The 13,892-nt window shown below is 42.1% G+C and overlaps 1 protein-coding gene across 3 annotated transcripts in view; it reads left to right on the forward strand.

The window, feature by feature from the left end:
• CSMD2 (CUB and Sushi multiple domains 2) overlaps positions 1–13,892 on the forward strand; it is a 1,639,331-nt gene that overhangs the window by 1,394,764 nt on the left and 230,675 nt on the right. For all 3 annotated transcript variants that reach the window (XM_075336114.1, XM_075336115.1, XM_075336117.1), the window contains 2 exons: positions 2,016–2,154; positions 10,040–10,227. In XM_075336114.1, coding sequence (XP_075192229.1) covers positions 2,016–2,154; positions 10,040–10,227 — 327 coding nt within the window. The remainder of the gene's footprint in view (positions 1–2,015; positions 2,155–10,039; positions 10,228–13,892) is intronic.

The raw sequence follows: 13,892 nt of genomic DNA on the forward strand, positions 1-13,892 counted from the left end.
CAAATGATATATAGAATAGCCATATACACAGTATAGAAAAATTAATGGAAAAACCATATACATAGTATAGAGGCTAGTCACCAATTAATACAAGGCATGAGAGTCTAATGACTAATTCCATAACACCAAACAGGAAACCAGTGAATCATATATATCCCTGAGGTACTTAGATAATGACTAAAATGTCATAGACAATAATATGACTGCACTGGATATGAATGCCAAACTATAATTATAGATATGGAACAATTAACCATAAAGGCTAAATAGCCATGGTGTTGACATACCTGGGAGGTGAATCCTAGAAGCTACCTGGGGGCAGCATCCACCCGACGGCCGTTTCGGCTGGGAAAGCCTTCGTCAGAGTGAGACTTTGGTACCAAATCTGTCACCAGTCTCCTAGAGACAGGAAAACATTATACACAGCTCAGTTCTGTTGTGTTATGTCTTCTACGCTTCTGTTACTTCTTCTGAACATATTTTAATTAGTGATGAGCGAATAGTAACTATTCGTGTTTGGATAATGCTTACCGAATACCGAGTACTATTCCAGTATTCATCACGCAAGAAAAATGCTCGGGTTCCTATTAACTTGCATTAGGTTCATTATTCATGACAAATTCTGGAATAATACTTTGGGATTCGTTATGAATAATCCGAACACGAATAGTTACTATTCGCTGATTACTAATGCTAATCAAAGAAGGAAAATATCTGGCAAAAACATGATAAAAGAGACGTTTTTCAAGTTGCATGACACACAAGAAGTCATGCGATTACTAATGGAGCACCTGCTGCAGATACACGAGTGCACAGGACAGTGCAGACAATGCAGAAAAAGAACAGAAGACATGTTCACTCCGCGCTGTTGCTGAAAACTTTCCAAGGCAAGATCCAGGACACACCAGTGGAGATAAGTGGTTTTTATTTAATGCATTTGGAAGCCTTTGCAAGCTTCTTCTTAAGGAAAAGAACCACATTACTGGTTCTTTAAAACGCATTGAAGAAAAATGACTTACCTCCACTGGTGTGTCCTGAATCTTCCCTTGAACGTCAGCAGCAGCAGCGCGGAGTGAACACGTCTTCTGTCCATTTTCTAATCAATGAAGGAAGAAGGAATCCCTCTTTTTGTGTGCTTTTTATGGGGGACATCATAGCAGCTACTCTCAACCTACTCGTTCAAAGAAGACTGAAAATTAGACATAGAGCCTGCAGAAGATAAAACTGGCGAAAAATGCAGAATATGACTTGTATAATGATGAGAAGTACTTAGTACAGTTTCAACAATTTGTCCCCATGACACTACAAAATCCAATTAAGCAATCTTCCTCTGTAAAACATTTCTGTTCTCCATGAGGTCTGTTGTTTCTTTTCTTTGACTAGTTCCAGTGCATAGACATTTGGCTGTATAATCCTTTATTTTGTATTTTTTTTCAACAATAGGAAAAAAACAGCTCTGTATATCTAGGCTGTTAAAATGCCTCATTAAGTAGATGTGATGAGAATGAAGATGCATAACATGTTGTCTTCTTAAAGCTGAAGGGTCTGATGAAGAGAGCAGTGAATCTTGCCTGTTATTGGCTCAGTGTTATTTCTATTATAACATTGTAAGCAAATATTCTGAAATCAATAGCTCGAATGTTCAACACGCTGATTGACTCTGGTAGATCAGACCCACCACATTGATTTTCCCGTCCACTTGACATGAAATGCTTCTGTTACTGCAATAAACATAGGCAAGTTCTCTCTCCACTTCAGCTGATAAACTAATTGCAATGAAGGTTATTTATCAACCTAGAGATACTTTCATTGTATATATAAAATGGGTTTTAGTATAAAAATGCTGGTGTCAGCCAAAATGAAAACTTTAATAATTATTGTAATGCTATGCATGAAAGTCAATTATGTTAGAATAATATTGTGTATATTGACTTCTAGAAGTATAACATCGCTGTGCATATAGAGTTTTCAATTTAAGAGAAACTACAGGTAACATAATTCTCTTCTGTTTTCAGCTCCGTGTGGTGGGAATTTAACTGGACCAACAGGGGTAATCTTGTCTCCTCAATACCCTGAGCCTTACCCACCTTTAAAAGAGTGCGACTGGAAGCTGACCGTGTCTTCTGACTATGTGATTGCACTCTCGTTTAACACGTATGTATCATAAACACCAAAAAACCACAATGCATATATGGGGGCTCTATTGCACAGAAACTATATGAACACCAAGAGAAAATATGCAAGCCAAAATGTATGATTCAATAAGTAACATCTTTATTAACAAAAACAAATACATAACAATAATGGATCAGCCCAGGAGGGACGGATGGAATAGTGGGACGCACCAGGCACTTGTTATTATATTAATTGGACTTCCATAAATCGGTAGTAAAACATGTTATCCTATGTCAGTAATCATTCAACACTGCAAACCCTTTTTAAAGTAAGTATTTAAATAATATACATCTAATTATAACAGGGATGCAGCAAAAATATCATCACAAAAACATATAACATTACCAATAGTCCTAGTAGGTAGTGGTGCCACAGCCTCCCACAGCTACACTGACGCGCGTTTCGCACCTAAACGTGCTTCGTCCAGGAGTCCCTCCTGGGCTGATCCATTATTGTTATGTATTTGTTTTTGTTAATAAAGATGTTACTTATTGAATCATATATTTTGGCTTGCATATTTTCTCTTGGTGTTCACGTATGTATCATAAGTAAATTACAGTTTGACAGAGATAAGATGAAAGAAAAATTAAATTTGGGACTGACTCATTGTAAACAGTCAAGGGGTTTGTTGTTTCCTAAACACTTCAATTGATCTAAGTTTTATTTCTTTTTCAGATTATGGTAAAATGCCTTGAGTGAATTCTACACACTACAGAATTATAAAGATACTACAAATTAGGCCGCTTTCACACGGTGTTGTGACCTCTGTTCAGTGATCTTGTCTGGGCTTCCGTCTGAACCCCCCCTCAAAACGGGTTTTGGATGCGTGCACTGACGGGGCCATTGACTATAATAGAGCAGACAGAGTCACCGTGTGCTCTGTCATGCACCATTTTAAGGAGTATACGCTTTCTGCAGGAGGACACCCAGATGCAGTCTACTATGTCTGGGTATCCGCCTCCAGAAACTGTATACTCCCTAAAATGGTGCACGCCAGTGCACACAGTGACTCCGTCTGCACCATTATAGTCAATGGCCTTGTCAGTGCATGCATTCAAAACCCGTTTTGGGGGGGTTCGGATGAAAGCCAAGATGGCATCACTGAACGGAGATCAGAACGTAGGGTGAAAGTGGCCTTACAGATTACCAGAGCAAACATGAAGCAATCTAGGAATGTATATACATTGTACAAGTGAATATAAGAAACTTTGTAATATATATTATTAGAGACATCTGCTTCTTTCTCCTCTTATGAGCCACTTGTTTATCTCAGCCCTGTCTTCTGAGCTCATCTCATCATTTTCATTCTGAAGAAAAAAAAATGCTCAGTGTATTGCTCAAATCAACATGGATTGCTAGAAAATGAGGTATCAGGTTGAAGGGGATAGTGTTGGGAGAGGTGGGAGGAGGAGGAGTGAGCAGCACTCAGCACGGTGAGTGACAAGCAGATTTTATTTCAGTGCTGGACTCACAGTTATACCACTCAATACTGCTGGATAATGTCATCCATACTGCTGCTACTTCTGTCTGTTTTCTACATAGAAAGAAAAACAGAAATCCATATTTCTGTGTGCACTGTGTATGGGAGACATCATAACAGCTCAGCTCCACCCCTTAGTTTAGAGAGAACTGAAATAGAGGTAGATACTAGGGATGGCAGGACCATAAAAGTCCGAATCTGCGGGGGTTCAAAAGTATCCGAGCACAGACCCTGAGCCCGGAGATCTCAAGGAACTCGGGTAATTAAAAAAATAAAAGGAAATATAAAGAAAAAAAGAGAAAAGCAGTCTTGTTATACTTACCAGTCTGCTGTGCGGCTGTAACACTGCTTCCAGGCCGCTCACATTACTTCCCGGGCCGTTCATTAACCTCATACATATGCACTGCTTCCCACGCCCACCAGCAGCACCGGTATCTCTGATTGGCTGCATTCAGACCACGCCACCACCCTGCGTTACAGCGTGTCTGACTGCTTTCAATCACTGGCACTGTGCGTGCCTATATTGGTGTAAAAATAAATTAATAAAAAATATAGCATAGGGTCCCCCCATATAATGATACCCAGCACAGATAAAGCATACAGCTACAGGATGCAGCCCCCAGCTGTGTGCTTATCTTGACTGTGTATTAAAATAACAACTCCATGTGGCTTTTTGAAAGTGTGAGTGGCCTGGAAGTAGCGTTACAGTCGCGGTGGAGACTCGGTATGTATAACACGCTTGCTCTGATCCCCCTACCCCTTTTTTTCCACCATTTTAAAGTGCATGATTCAGGTCTCCACAGACTTATATGGGGACCGGTGTCTGGGCAGAAATCTGGGATCAATTTCTGGGCAGGAACCCGGGTTTTTCTTTTTAACACTAGCAGTCTCAGGAATTTCAAGCTCCATAGGGTTTCAATGGTAGAAATGTCAAATGACCCCTCTCTGGGACTTCTAGTGTTAAACTCAGTTGGACCCTCCGATGCCAGGTATCTGCAGGCCGCCCATCACTAGTAGAAACTATAGAAGGGAAAATTGTGAAAAAAATGCAGTATATAAGTCATACAAGGACACTTACAGCATAACTTTTGTATTACAGAGCGAGAACATTAATTATTTTGGCTAGAGTATAGTGTTAAAAATGCCGTTGATTTGGGAAGAAAATAAACTTTGTATTTTCTGATTTTAGCTACTTCAGAAACAGTTTTTACAATAATTTGCCTCTATCTTTCAGCTCCCAATGATCTCTAATTAGTGAAGCCTCTCTGATACCTTGTATCCGTCATGTGCTGAGCCGCTCACTAGCAACAGAATTGCCTTTAATGTATCTTGCTAATGTCTTCCTTGCCATTAAGTGTTGGACAGGACTTGTTAATGAAGTCATTTGCTTTTATAAGGTGGTGAAAAGATCGCCAGTGATAATAAGGTCCCTAGGGGACAGACATATATCTGGGCTTCTATTAGATTTTTAACTTGTAGTGGCCGGGGAGCTGTGTGATGCGTTCCATGACAAATTAAGAAATGCTAGGTTGCTCCAAATAGAGGGAGGTCACAGTCCTTTCATCCATTTGGAGAGGGTATTTCTAATTAACTGTGTAGAGCCCTTCCTATTTTGCTGGCATGTTTAGGATGCCCCATGAGACGCTTTCTTATATACTGCACTTTTTCATGTCATCTGTCACTGGATGGAAAAAATAAATTAGTTTACGTGCAGAAAAGCATTGTAAATAAACTGAAGCCCGATAATCATATGTAGAAGAGTCTCCTTGGGTCTTTACATAACATCATGCAAATTCTACCAAAGCAAATATATACTACCACTTATCATTAATATGGAGGGAGATGTAGTTAATAACTTAGCAGTCTCTTAAAGATCACAGCTGGTCAAACAGAAAAAATGCCCATATGCCTTGAGTTAAGCCTACCAACTTTATCGTCTTAAGGTACCATCACACATAACGAGATCGCTAGCGAGATCGCTGCTGAGTCACAGTTTCTGTGAAGCAGTAGCGATCCCGTTAGCGATCTCGTTATGTGTCACACCTACTGTGAGATCGCTAGTCGTTGCCGAATGGTCCAGGCCATTTTCTTCAAAGGCGATGTCCTGCTGGGCAGGACACATCGCTGTGTTTGACACTGTGTGACTGCTGAGATCGTTCCTGCATCGTTGGTAAGGTCTGACTGTGTGACATCTCACCAGCGACCTCCCAGCGACTTACCAGCGATCCCTATCGGGTCGCATTGTTTTCGGGATCGCTGGTAAGTCGTTGTTTGTGACTGGACCTTTACACACAGTTAAGAAGGTCCAGAAAGCTGAGCTATTTGGTCTTCCCAAGGTCGCATAGCGCATCTCATATCTCCCTTGCATTGTGTGAGAAAAAGGTGAGAAAGTCTAGTAATTGCGTGTTAGTCAAGCCAAATGAATACAGACATTTTCCAGCACTGAGTGAAGGTGCTGGAATTTTTTTTTTAGTCTATCTCAATTCAGCATGCCTTTGCCCTGATGATGAGCAGATCATACTGATTCTGCGCCTAACTATAGCAGGGGGCTAACTATTCATCCCCTTCTGCAGCCGGTCTAGTGCAGATAAACTATATCAAGAACCATGCTCACTAACGCACTCCTGTAAGAGGTGGTCTAGAACGGGAAATCTCATGGATTGCATATTTCTGTCATTAAAAGCGTAAAAAAAAAGGTTAATGAAACTTAACGTTACAATAAGTACTGGTACTTGTAGTATGAAGACTGTGATAAAACTGCATCCTATTGGCCATGTATGTATCAGCTCATTACTCATACAATCTAAAGGCCGCTTTACACGCTACGATATATATCTAACGATATGTCGTCGGGGTCACGTCGTTAGTGACGCACATCCGGCCTCGTTTGACATATCGTAGCGTGTAACACAAATGAGCGACTATGAACGAGCAAAAATACTCACCTTATCATTGCTCGTTGGCATGTCGCTCATTTTCAAAAAATCGAACGTCCTTCTGTGCTCCGGTTGTTCATTGTTCCTGAGGCAGAACACGTTGCCCCGTGTGACACCCCGGGACCGATGAACTGCAGCTTACCTGCGTCCCACTGGCAATGCGGAAGGAAGGAGGTGGGCGGGATGTTATGTCCCGCTCATCTCCGCCCCTCCGCTTCTATTGGGCGGCCACTGTGTGACGTCGCTGTGACGCCGGACGTCTCTCCCCCTTCAGGAAGTGGATGTTTGCCGTCCACAGCGAGGTCGTTCGGGAGGTAAGTACGTGTGACGGGGAGTTACCGAGTTTGTGCGCCACAGGCAACAAATTGCCCGTATCGCACAAACGATGGGGGCGGGTGCGATCGCTCATGCGAACGCACGATAAATTGATACGTATAAAGCAGGCTTTAGCCAAATCCATTATTTAGTTCTTAAGTGAGCTATTTAGGCTAAATTTATCGTGTCCTATAAGTGTATACTATTTCTCAGACAACTATAGTGCGTTGTGCTAAATTTCTTAAAAAGAGTTTTTTTTTATTCCGTAATCCCTTCTAATTATCTATGTAATATTATGTAAATGTATTAAAATACTTACCGATCATCAACTTCTCCAGTTTCCAAAGCTGCTTTGGTCTCATGTGACAAATTTGAAGCTCCGCCGACTGACACAGTCGACTCACACTACTGTTTGAGGCCCCCTTCACACGTCCGTGAAAATCACGCATGTGTTTCACGGACGTGTCAAAGGTACGTTTTCCCCTCCGTGTTCCATATTTATGGCACTACATGTGTTCTCCGTATGTTATCCGTGATAACACACAGAGAATGGGAACTTTCAACTCACCTGTCCATGGCGTCGCTGTCCGTGGTGCTGATCTTCGGTCTCCAGCCCTGCCAACTCCCCTCTGCTGCTGCTTGCAGCCGCAGTGAAGTGAATATTCAATGAGCATAATGAGTGGTGGTTGGCAGCAAGTGACAGCAGTGGCAGAGACAGGAGGGCAGGAGAAGGTCAAGATTTGTTATTTATTTCTGTGACACATGAGTTTTCTCCGGCGCGTGTCACACGGGATCGCATCCACACTACATCCGTGTGGTACGGGTGCGGGCCGTGTGACACCCGTGCTGCCGGAGAAAAACGGACATGCATCCGTGTGGAGCACACCGGCTCACGTCTGCTCCACACGGAGGCACGGGCCAATGGCTGCACACATGCGTCCACATAAACTCATTGATTTTAATGGGTTTATGTGTGCCCGTGTCTCCGGTACATGCGGGCACGGACCTAGCACGTACCAGAGACACGTGCATGTGAAGGGGGCCTGAAGCAGTATCTGCTTTTCCAGTGGAAGTCTATGAGACTCAGAATAAGGCTCTATAGACTTATATGAAGAAGAAAACTTCTGATCCACAAATAAACCCCTCTGTGAACCGGCTAGACTGTTTCCAGGTCACTTGGCCCACAAGAGAACAGAGTGGCCTTGTAAATCAAGGAAAAAGCTAATCCAATAGAAATAAATATTTGTGAATCAGATGTGGGTGAAACGCCTATAAATTTAACTATGTATTTAAGGTATAAAACATTACATTAATGACAAGGCCTTGCTTAATTACATTAATGAAAAGGCATCTTTTTGAATATTTTCCCAGTGTTTTGGCTTCAGAAACACCTAGCTTCATTGTTAAATAAAGAAAAAAAAAGACAGGATAATAGCAGTAAAAAGCCAACTTAAAAATTATGAAAAAAAGCTTGAAAAAACATGTGGCTGGTCAAAAACGGCAAAGGGAGCATTCAGAAACTGATAACAATACAATAGAAAAGATGCATCAAGATAAAAAATGTTACCGTGTCCTAAATCTTTCGTTTTAGAAAATTCATCTCGGTTTAGGCTAGTTTCACACTTGCGTTGTTTTCCTTCAGTTGCAATCCGCCATTTTGTAAAATGGAATTTGTTAACGGATTCCGCTGCTTCCCATAGACTTGTATGGACGACGGATTGCGAGTGATGGACCTGCGTTGCTTCCGCTGGCCGATGCTGCATTGCTTCCGCCGGGCGGAAGGAACGCAGTATGTAACTTTTTTGAGTAGCGGAATCCTTAGGATTTCACTGCGAATGCTCTCTCTGGCTCCCTGCACACGTAACGAGGGTACACATCGGGTTATTAAGCAATGCGCTTTGCCTAGTTACCCGATATTTACCCTAGCTACGTGTTCAAGGAGCCAGCGCTAAGCGGTGTAAGCTGGTAACCAAGGTAAATATCGGGTAACCAAGCAAAGTGCTTTGCTTAGTTACCCGATATTTACCTTGGCTACGTGTGCAGGGAGCCCGACACTTCCCCGCTCAGCTCCGCCCCCTCCTGCAGTCCGCATGTGTACACACACACACTCACCTGTTCCCAGCCATGCATCTCCGTGGCACTGACGTCCTTAACGCCATGGCCCCGCTCAGCTCCACCCACCCCACACTCTGCCCCCTGCCCCCGCCCAGCACACTTTCTCGGCGGCCGATCACCTGATCACCCGGCAACCAGCTGCTGGGAGCGATCAGCTGATCACCCAGCGACCGGCTGCTGTGAGCGATCAGCTGATCACCCGGCGACCGGCTTCTGTGAGCGATCAGCTGATCACCCGGCGACCGGCTGCAGTGAGCGATCAGCTGATCACCCGACCAATGGCTGCAGTGAGCGATCAGCTGATCACCTGGCCAATGGCTGCTGTGAGCGATCAGCTGATCACCCGGCAGCCAGGTGATCAGCTGATCGTGCACAATAGTCTGCCGCCGGTAAAACTGTAAAGTAAAAAAAAACAGATTCCGTTGTTTTGTACGATCCGTTGCATCTGTGACACAACGCAATGCAACGGATGCCGTTCAACGCAAGTGTGAAACTAGCCTAACTCAAATTTAAATGATGTCATGTTCAAATTAGCATCTTTATTCACTGATAGCAGGCAATGATCTTGAAAATGTAAAGTATTGTAAAATGTTACAAGATTTTCATTAAGCATTAAAAAAAAAAAAAAAGAATATATTATATATATATTTATATATATACACCGTATTTATATATATATATATATATATATATATGTATATATTCTTTAATGGGAAATTATTTAATAGCTAAACATTGGATAAAGCAAATAGGAGATATTATTGAATGTGTCTATTTTCTTCTAGTCTTCTTGGTCCAAGGAAACAGAAAAGTGTAAAGAGAGAGTACACAATTGAAGGTTAAAAAAGTTGCTTTGGTTGCCATCATTTTCTTTCCACTGTAAATGGGTTTTCTTACAAGTTGTTAGCAATAGGTTTTACTCCTTGGCCACCTTCCATTTGTTGAGAAAGCATAAAACTGCACAGCAATCTGCTTTTGTCATTATTTTCACGATTTCTCTCTGTGTCTCTTATTCCAGCTTTAATCTTGAGCCTGGTTATGATTTTCTACACATCTATGATGGGCCAGACTCGCTGAGCCCACTAATAGGAAGTTTTTATGGCGCCCAGCTTCCTGACAGGATAGAGAGCAGGAGCAACAATCTGTTCATCGCGTTTCGCAGTGATGCTTCTGTGAGCAGCGGGGGATTCGTCATTGATTACACAGGTATTATACAAGAATTCAACAGTAAATAAATACATTCTCTTATGGGTGAAGAAGATGGGCTTATTTCTACAGTTAAATTTTATTTAGTAAAATCACTTACATATAAGTACTAACACACCTACCTGGTCATCATATAAGACTCTACGTTGTCACCTTCTATAGAGACGTTGATATCATTAGCAACTCCAAATCCCGATGTAATCTAATTACTGGTTTTAGATCACCCTCTACAAATTTGAGCAGAGGGTCTCTTACCCAAAAGTGTCTGCCTGTCTGGACCACTGAGCCTGTCCATGTGTTATATGGTCAGACATTTAATGACCGCCCACTGTGTATTCTGGTATATCTGGCTATGAACGGCTTCCCCCCCAAAGCAATAACCAAAACAGATTCATTGGAGGCATAATATGAAGACAGAAGACAATCCCTTTACATATCTCATATTGCAGTTACACTGTATAGCTCTGCAGAATTCATTCCCTCGCTCTCATTCATACGGTTTCTTTTCTCCTGATCTGCCCATGTCTATCATCTTACAATTGTGTAGTTATATAATAAATATTCATGGACAGGAGGCTCGTGATGAACACTGCTAATGACAGGTAACTGCTGCAATTGTGGATTTGTTGAAGGTCATATACTATATATACTAAACTTTAAAGGGATTCTCAAGTTAAAGTAAGTTATCACCTTTTAACACGATATGCTATAATTGTTGATTGGTCAAGGTCTGATTGCGGGAACCACATCGATTTGCAGGAAAGTATTAGAATGGAGCAGCAGTGCGCATGCTCCACCTGAGCTCCATTACTTCCCTATAGGGCTGCCAATCATTGCGCTCGGCTTTTCCAGCAGATACGTGTAGAGTGAATGGAGCAGCAGTGCGCATGCTCCACCTGAGCTCCATTACTTCCCTATAGGGCTGCCAATCATTGCGCTCGGCTTTTCCAGCAGATACGTGTAGAGTGAATGGAGCAGCAGTCGGGCATCCAACCAACACCATTTTGTAATGGGGATTAAAGTTTCCAGTGAGGGATAGAAATTCCCGATCTGCTAAATAAAACCTCCACAAATCAGCAAGTTATAATGTGCCCTGTGAATAGATTATAACTTATTTTAACCCCTTTTAAGAAATAGGCTTCTTGGATAGACATAAGCTAAATATTTATGAGGCCTTCTGAATAGACATACGCTAAGTAATGGTAAGTGACTGAGTGTTTTTCACTGTTGGTACATGCAGAATATATTTAAAAGTGGGAGCTAATAGATTAGGCAAAACCATTTATAAAAAAAAGTACAAAGTACCTATTGGCCACATTAATCAGCGAGCCAATCAAAGTGAAATACCAGAAGTTGGACCCATAATGATCTGCAAAAATATGGCCTTTATGGAAGAGTCATCAGAAGAAAACCTCTCCTGTGTCCTCAGCATAAAATTCAGTGTCAGAAGGACAATACAAAAATAACTGAGGAAAAAAGGCAAATTTTACAAAATTTCACACAAAACTCCAAAAATAGGCCAGACAAAATTGCTGGCATCCTCAACTTAATATTTGGTTCCACACCCTTTGGGATAAATAACTGCAATCAATCACTTCCTATAACCATCAACCCATCAACAAGCTTCTTACACCTCTCAACTGGAATTTTGAACCACTTTTCTTTTGCAAACTGATCCAGGTCTCTCAAATTTGAAGGTGCCTTCTCCCAACAGCAATTTTAAGATCTCTTCACAGATGTTCAATGAGATTTAGATACGGACTCATTGCTGTCACTTCAGAACTCTGCAGTGCTTTGTTTCGATCTATTTCTGTATGTTTCTTGTAACATGTTTGGAGTCATTGCCCTTCTGGAATACCCATGACCTAGAATACAAACCCAGCTTTCTGACTCTGTGCACTGCATTGCCACGCAAAATCCTTTAGCTGCCAGAGGCAGCAAAACAACCTGAGAACATCTTTGAACCACCACTATATTTGACTGAACGTACTGTATTCTATTCTTTGTAGGCTTTATTCTGTTTTGAGTAAACAGTAGAATGATGTGCTTTACCAAAAAGCTCTATCTTGGTCTGATCTATGCACAAGATGCTTTCTCAGAAAGATTTTGGCTCACTCATGTACATTTTGGCAAACTGCAGTCTAGCTTTTTCATGTCTCTGTGTCAACAGTGGGGTCCTCCTGGGTCTCCTGCCATAGCTTTTCATTTAATTCAAAAGTTGACTTATAGTTCATGCTGACACTGATGCACCCTGAGCCTGCAGGAAAGCTTGTATTTTTTGGAACTTGACTGGGGCTGCTTATTCACCATCCAGACTATACTGTGATGCAACCTTTCATCATTCTTTCTCTGCTGTCCACATCCAGGAAGATTGACTACAGTGTCGTGGGTTGTAAACTTCTTGATTATGTTGCGCATCATGGAAAAAGGAACATCAAGATCTCTGGAGATGGACTTATAATCCTGAGATTGTTGATATTTATCAACATTTTAAGTTCTCATATCCTCAAATAGTTCTCTTCTCCTCTTTCTGTTCTCCATGCTTAGTGTGGTACACACAGACACAGAATGCAAAATTGAGTCAACTTCTTCCCTTTTTATCTAGTTTCAGGTTTGATTTTCATATTGTCCACACCTGTTACTTGCCACAGATGAGTTTGAACGCACATCACATGCATAAAACAAAGTTGTTTACCCATATTTTTGGAAAAGTGCCGATAATTTTGTCCATTCCATGTTTGGAGGTTTGTGTAAATTTGTGTCCAACTTGCCCTTTTTTCTCAGGTTGTTTTTGTATTGTTCCAATAGGAAATAAAAATGTTTATAACAAAACATGTGTAATTGCAATAATTTTCTGTGAGAAATACTGCATTTTCTGGAACAATTTCAAGGGTGCCAACACTTTCAGCCATGGCTGTATGTTCCTATGTACAGCAGACTGTATGTGCACACATGCACACCTTGGACTAGCTGATGTCAGCTGTATCAATCACCTGATCATGTTGTCTGCATTTCCCAGTGGGAGGAGCTTTTCCTTCTATGCCTCGTTCCCAGGAGCTGACCACTATATCAGGACGTCCCCTCCGTCACCACTCTGTCAGTTATAAATCTGCTCTGCAGTGTGCTCGGCTGGTTCCTGTAAGTGCTCTAAATTCGGTCCATTACCTCCCCGACCCTTCCTGACCTCCCTGACCTCCATGCTTTCTCACCTCCCTCTCTCCCAGCTACTCAGTTTTGTCTTACCTTCCGTGCTCCTCTCCTGCTCTTTGTCCCATTCCGGTGCCCCCTCCTTCAGCTTGCTCTCCCTGTTACTGACCTCTGGCTTGGCCCGGACCCTGACTCCGCCTCATCCCTTGTACTGAGCTTCCTTTCTCGGCTCTGACCTGGCTAGTACAACTCCTCTTAACAACCATTCAGTTGCCTAGGATGCCATGTGCCGGGGCTCCCTCTAGTGGTTGTTCTTGTTACAGACAGCTCTGGTTCTACAGTGTGGTGGATCTCATTACACACACTGTGTTCTGACTCCCCCTAGTGGTGACATCACAGCTGAGCTAAGTGTGCGGACAGCACCTTGGAACATTAGTGCCATGTAGTCAGACAGGCATCTTAGAACTGCAGAGCCAAGTTGGAGGACACGATGTAGCTTGGAATAGCAGAACTGAAAA

Source organism: Anomaloglossus baeobatrachus, chromosome 2 (assembly GCF_048569485.1).
Source record: "Anomaloglossus baeobatrachus isolate aAnoBae1 chromosome 2, aAnoBae1.hap1, whole genome shotgun sequence".
Taxonomy (NCBI): Eukaryota; Metazoa; Chordata; class Amphibia; order Anura; family Aromobatidae; genus Anomaloglossus; species Anomaloglossus baeobatrachus.